The sequence below is a fragment of the Pundamilia nyererei genome, unplaced genomic scaffold (genome assembly GCF_000239375.1).
Source record: "Pundamilia nyererei isolate P.nyererei 1_Seehausen unplaced genomic scaffold, PunNye1.0 scaffold00079, whole genome shotgun sequence".
Taxonomy (NCBI): domain Eukaryota; kingdom Metazoa; phylum Chordata; class Actinopteri; order Cichliformes; family Cichlidae; genus Pundamilia; species Pundamilia nyererei.
Window position 1 is genome coordinate 17,994 of NW_005187480.1, and position 6,568 is coordinate 24,561.

Below are 6,568 nucleotides of genomic sequence, written 5' to 3' on the forward strand. Positions count from 1 at the left end.
TGTTCAGTGTGGCAACTTCAAATCCTCATGCCCATCCATGCTTAGAGATGCCAACTATAACGTGAACACTGTGCTTCTGTTAGCTTTAACTTTTATTCCAGGTTTGTGGGTCAAGGAACTGAAGGCTTCAGAGGGGCTTTTAATAAATTTAAGGGTCCTAGAGGAACCCTTTTAAGGGAGGAGGTGTTACGTCCCTCTGCAGCTTCTAATCGTCTCAGTGTTTTCAGCTGGTGCTAATTGGCCACACCTAGTCAGGTGTGGATAAAAGCATACCTGAGGCAAGCTTTCGGGCAGTGCACTAGTCTTTGCCTTGGTGGCACCAGCCATTTTAGCCAACCTGGTTTTCCATTTTAGGATGAAACCTCTTATCACCCACACTCTGTTATTCATCTCTGTTTTTATGTTGCGGCTTTTGAGCCGGGTCGTAACACACCTGTCACCTACACAACACTAACTACAAGGTTTATTAAAAAGAGAAATCTAATAGGAAAAGTAGAGAGTGTTCCTGAATCCAAACTGGGGAGCTCGTCTGTTATATTCTGCAGAATTTCAAACAGCTGAAGGCTTTTCAACGAGCTTTAAGAACAACCTGACAATGAATTCCAACAGTCCAGCCTAGAAGTAGGAAATCTGTGAACTAATATTTCAGCATCACTTTGAGGCCATGTTCTTAATTTTGTTGATGTTGCATATATGAAACAAAAAAGGCCTACATATTTGTCTAATGTGCGCACTGACGGACATAAGTGACTCCGAGACTCCTCACAAAGGTAACACCATTCAGAATAAGGATCTGGTTGGACACCAAGTTTCTGAGGTTTTTAGGGCCGCGTACAATAAAAAACTTCAGTTTGTGTGAATTTAAAAGGAGAAAATTTAACATCATTCAAGTCTTTAAGTTATGACTGTAGTTTAACTGATTTGCGTCATGTGGCTTCATAGATGAATAAAAATGGTATTACTGGTGTACTCTAAGCTCTGGCTAGTTACTGTAGTACTGCTGTAGTACTGTATATACATACTGGGGGTGTTGACTGTGTCGGCAATGTTCGGGGGAATCCAGGGAGGAGCTTCTACATGAAACACGCTCTGACTCCAGTCCTGGGATGACCTCTTACGCAGACAGTGGACTGAGTTTCTGTACTCAGAAAGAAGAAACATGAAGACCAACAACAAAACAAGTGGAAGACATCAGACTGTCTGAGCCGTTTAAATGTCTCAGATTTGTGGCCGAGGGGACTCACTGGATCTCGATGAGCGGATGCTTGAGCGACACGTTGGCGAGGGGAATTCGCGTCATCGGCACACTGGCGGCCCCCTCCCCGACCAGACCGATGGGGCTCTTCAACACTGGCAGGAAGTCATCTGCACAAACACACACAGACATTCAACACCTCAGACACACACGCAAAGCCTGTGTGTTTTCTTCTAGCTGCTTATTTTCAATGAATGTGTGTTTGATGTTTAAATACTTTTTATTTGACCTTTACTTATACACTCTCTTATATAGTCTCATTAAGACTCGGTGTCTCATTTACAAGAGTGACCTGTGTCAGACAAACATTAAAATCGCAGCAATAGAATAGCTAAAATTGTCTAACGTTTACACATTCATGTCAAAAACAGGAACAAGTTCCCAGGGATGATTTCACAAAGTCATTTGTACGTCTTTTAAAGTCTACAAGTGACATCAGCTGATGTCATATCGTGTATCCCACAAAGATGGGGCAGAAAAAGAGGAATGCCTTCTTTCTGAGTTCTGTATGAACTGATGGTGACTGTAATAAAATCCTGAGACTGCAGACTATGACTAAACTGTTTGCATGATGTGTACTCTGATAAATAAGAAGGGAGTAAACCATACATAGATTTACAGATAAAATTATACCAATGAACCATCCTGCATATGGCCAGTGAGAGCCAGTCAACCAGAGAATATAAGTACAGTGGCGTGCCAAAGGTTTACAGCTGCTTGTAAATCTTAGTGCCCTGTGATAAACAGTCCATGAAATGGAGAGAAAGAGCAGAGGCATTCATCTAAATTTTATCGCTGTAATCCAGGAGGGGTTAACAGGTGGTAACAACGAGCCTTTTCCTTGCTGTGAAAGAGAAACACGATTGATTTTTGGAAAAAGAAGCCCAACTTCAGCCTCAGTTTCAGTAATTTTCACATAAACTAGTTTTTTTTTCCTGCATTCAAAAGCAGTCTGAGCTGACACAGCTGTGACTGTATAAATTCAAAACACAATAAATATTTGTATCATCTGTGTAAAAATTAACCGAAGCATTAAGATTTTGTCCACAGCCAATAACATAAATAGTAAATAGTGCAGGCCCCAATACATAACCCTGGGGCACTCTCTGGAAGAGAGGCCACTGAGCTACATGCACTGCTGATGGTCAGAAAAGTCATTAGTAATACACCAAACTGCTTGGTCTGAAAGGCCTACGACCAGTAGCCTCTGGCATAAAATGCCATGGTCAATAGTGCTAAAGGCTTTTGAAAAACCAATAAAAAGAGCAGCGCAGTAGTTCTTTGAAGGCTTTCAAGGCTCAATAAACATCATTAAGAACTTTTAAGAAAGCAGTTTCATAGCATTGCAATCCATCCCACCTCACAGGTGTGGCAGGTCAAGGTGCTGATTAGACAGCATAAATATTGCACATGTGTGCCTTAGATTGCCCACAATAAAAGGACACTCTGAAATATGCAGTTTGATCACACAGCACAATGACACAGAAGTCGCAGCTTTTGAGGGAGCGTGCAATTGGCATGCTGACTGCAGGAATGTCTACCAGAACTCTTGCCTGTGAAATGAATGTTAATTTCTCTGCCATAAGCCGTCCTCAAAGGCGTTTCAGAGAATTTGGCAGTACATCCAACCGGCTTCACAATCGCAGACCACATGTAACCACACCAGCCCAGAACCTCCACATCCAGCACGTTCACCTCTAGGATGGTCGACCAGGTGGAGACCAGCCACCCAGACAGCTGCAGCAACAATCAGTTTGCATAAAAAAGAATTTATGCGAAAACTGTCCGAAACCATCTCAGGGAAGCTCATCTGCATGCCCGTCGTCCTTATCGGGGACTGGACCTGACTGCAGGTCGTCACATGACAGCAGTTTGTCACATGAAAGCGTGTTCCAGTTCCTGCTAATGTTCAGCAACTTTACACAAGTATTGAAGAAGAGTGGACCAACAGCCCACAATCAACAACCTGATCAACTCTATGCCCATTGCGCACCATTTGCCTCACACAGTGCAACACATCTATATGTTGCACTGTGTGAGACAAATGGTGGCCACACCAGATACTGACGGGTTTTGCGACTTCTGTATCATTGTGCTGTGTGATTAAACTGCATATTTCAGAGTGGCTTTTTATTGTGGGCAGTCTAAGGCACACCTGTGCAATATTCATGCTGTCTAATCAGCACCTTGACATGCGACACCTGTGAGGTGGGATGGATTATCTGAGCAAACGAGATGTTCTCACTAACAAAGTTTAGACAGATTTGTGAACAATATTTGATAGTAATGGGTCCTTTGTGTATGTAGAAAATAGTTCAGATCTTTAAGTTCAGCTCATGAAAAATTGGAGCAAAAACAAAAGTGTTGCATTTATATTTTTGTTCAGTGTATTTTTTGTCCCCCTTATGTAAAATTATTTGCACTTCTACCTCCATTATCTTTTTCTTTTAAAATTTTCCATACTAGATGTCCAATAATGTGATTAATGTGAATTCTAGATAGTTAGCTAGATTGCTAGATAGATAAAACAATAGCTAGTTAGTTAGATGGATAAGATAGCTCGACAAATAGGTATTATATGCACAACAGTGATAAAACAAAACAAAAAAATAAAAATACGTTTAAGTTAAAGAAAAGTAGAAAGCAAGACTAAAATTGTGAAAGAGTTGCAGATTGTAGTAATAAACAATGTTTAGACTATAAATAAAAGAAACAGCTACAAAAAGGTATAATCCAGAAATGTGTGTGCCTGAAAGGTGTTTTATAATATAATAGGAATGATTTACTGAAGTAGTTGAGTAATTCTGATGCCTAAACAACACAAACGTAGATAAAAACAATTTAAAAAAATGATTCTTTTAAAAATTAAGAAATTTTGCGATTTTCACTGTATATATTGGGATGAGTCTGGGAGGATCTCCAGGCCATGTCATAAAGACCCTGCAGGGGGCACTGAAAGATCTCCACGCTGTCAGATTAGGCTCTGAACACCTACATGAAGGATAATTAAAAACAAACAAACAATGGAGCCGTCTCTGTGAGCTGAGCTGAGACGTAAAAGTGCTGAACAAGCTGGGACATGTACTGAATACCTGAGAGCCAGGTGAGCTGCTCCAGTAGTCAGACTGATAAACAGAGGAGGTTCAATGCTTGTTTTATACAAATTTTATCTCACGATAAAAAAATGAAAGAATGAAGCTCTGAGCTGTGCCACTCAGTTTTTTTTTCCTTCCAGCAGGTGTTTGCTCGCCAGTTTATATTTAGTCTGTGGGGGTTTCCTCTCATTCAGTCGCATGCAGCTGATCTGCAGTCAGAATCGCTTCCTGTCCAGATGATGATGTAACTGAACCATAACAGGAAATGATCCTCAGCGCCACAAGGCGACATCACAGAGCATATCGAGCACCACCAATATTTGGTGAAATGAGCCGTGATGGCCTCTTAAAAGTCAAATATTTTCAGAGATGAAGTATTTGACTGCATGCTACATGAAGTACTTGGACTGATAACACTTTTTAGTACAAGCTTCATTCATGATTTCATTTAATCACATTTGCATAATTTTTGCTAAGTGAAGATTTAATTTTTAACCTTTTTAACCCTCTAATGCACTTACTTGTTAATAGACAACAGTAGAGGCACACAACAGAAGTAAAATCACACTTTTTACTTCATCCGCAAAAGTATAATTTAAGATTAAGCCATGGGCGATTGTGGCTCAAGAGTTGGGAGTTCGTTTTGTAATCGGAAGATTGCCAGTTCGAGCCCCGGCTTGGACAGTCTTGGTCGTTGTGTCCTTGGGCAAGACACTTCATCCGTTGCCTACTGGTGATCTCAGAGGGCCTGGTGGCGCCTGTGTCCGGCAGCCTCACCTCTGTCAGTGCGCCCCAGGGCAGCTGTGGCTACAATGTAGCTTGCCATTGTGAATGTGTGTGTGAATGAGTGAATGACTGAATGTAGTGTAAAGCGCTTTGGGATCCTTAGGGACTAAGTAAAGCGCTATACAAATGCAGGCCATTTAAAAATGGTTTATTTGATCAAACACAGAAACTCAAAAGGCTGAAAGAGCTCATCAGAGTGCTTAATATTTTCAATTAGTTTGAGTCAGTGAACACTGTCACCAATTTTAACCTCGTCTGTCAGTTGGAGGCTGTCCAGCATTGCACCTAAACACAGCATGACTGTGTTTACCACTGCTGTCATAGGAATGCTGTGCTTAGCTTCAGCTAGTCTCTGCCTGCTTAACACTGACGGATAACTGACTGTAGGCTGTCTGTACAAGAGGATGTTCAACTAAAAGCTGATCAGTGAATCCCGACATAATGCACAGAGAAATAAAACCAGACTGGATTCATGTTTAGTGCCTTTCAGTGGGGAGGGAGCGGTGAATTTCCCCACCTGCTCCTCTGCTTAATTTTTAATGGCCCTGCTGAGATTTTGATGATCTCCATCTCCAAACTCAGGTCCTAATTAGGATGATAAGGGTGTAAGAAGCACAGAGAGAGAGCCTGTAAACTCCTTCATGCTGACCTAAACAAAAGAAAAACAGCCACATATATGAAGACACAATGAAAGGAAAAGCAGCTTCTTCTCTGTGACAAAAGTATAACCTGAAATATTTCTATGAAAAGAGGAACAAAACCAGTCAGTGCATGCTAAATGACTCGCTCGATCCTTTATTCTGACGCAATTTTAGACTTTCAGGGAACAGTGAGTCAGTCTGAGCCCCTCCCATGCCTCATGGAAGGATTTCCCAATTCTTGCTGGGACACAAAGGAGGAAGAGGAAGATAAACCACAGCAGCCACTCACTTCCTGAACATGAGAGACCAAACATGAACATGAGAGGGCTGATAAAGACAAAAGGTCTGAAGAAGCTTCTGGTGAGAGTCACGGGAAAAGCAAGTTAGAGACTGAAAGTCTGTTTCAACCACAGACTGGGTATAAAAATGAGATGGGAAACTCACAGCTTTGTAGCTTCTGCATTCTGAAGCCTCAACATTAATAGAGCTAGAAGTGACCACGTGTGGATGAGAGGCATACACTGTACAGGTGCATCACACAGACACAGAGATCAGACTTCTTCTGGGACCACAACTCATTTGGACAGCAAATGAGCAAGCTTCGAAGCTTGTGTCGAGTAATGGAGGGGGCGTTTCCGCGATGCGCGTATCGAGGCTTGCTTCATTTATGGGAGGAGCTGAAAATGATGACGTCCGAAGCCTCGCTGCCCGGCTGTACCACGTGACTGGTTCATGAAGTGGTTCGAACTTTGCCGCGAGATATGACAGCGATATAAACCCCTCAGACTTCA

General features: G+C 41.9%; 1 protein-coding gene across 1 annotated transcript in view; it reads right to left on the reverse strand.

Annotated features, from left to right (window-relative positions):
• The window catches only part of LOC102195229 (TBC1 domain family member 2A-like), a 26,210-nt gene that overhangs the window by 10,870 nt on the left and 8,772 nt on the right, over positions 1-6,568 (reverse strand). Inside the window, exons 4-5 of the mRNA XM_005737723.1 lie at positions 1,245-1,365; positions 1,023-1,138 (exon numbers count right to left, since the gene is read on the reverse strand). Coding sequence (XP_005737780.1) covers positions 1,023-1,138; positions 1,245-1,365 — 237 coding nt within the window. The remainder of the gene's footprint in view (positions 1-1,022; positions 1,139-1,244; positions 1,366-6,568) is intronic.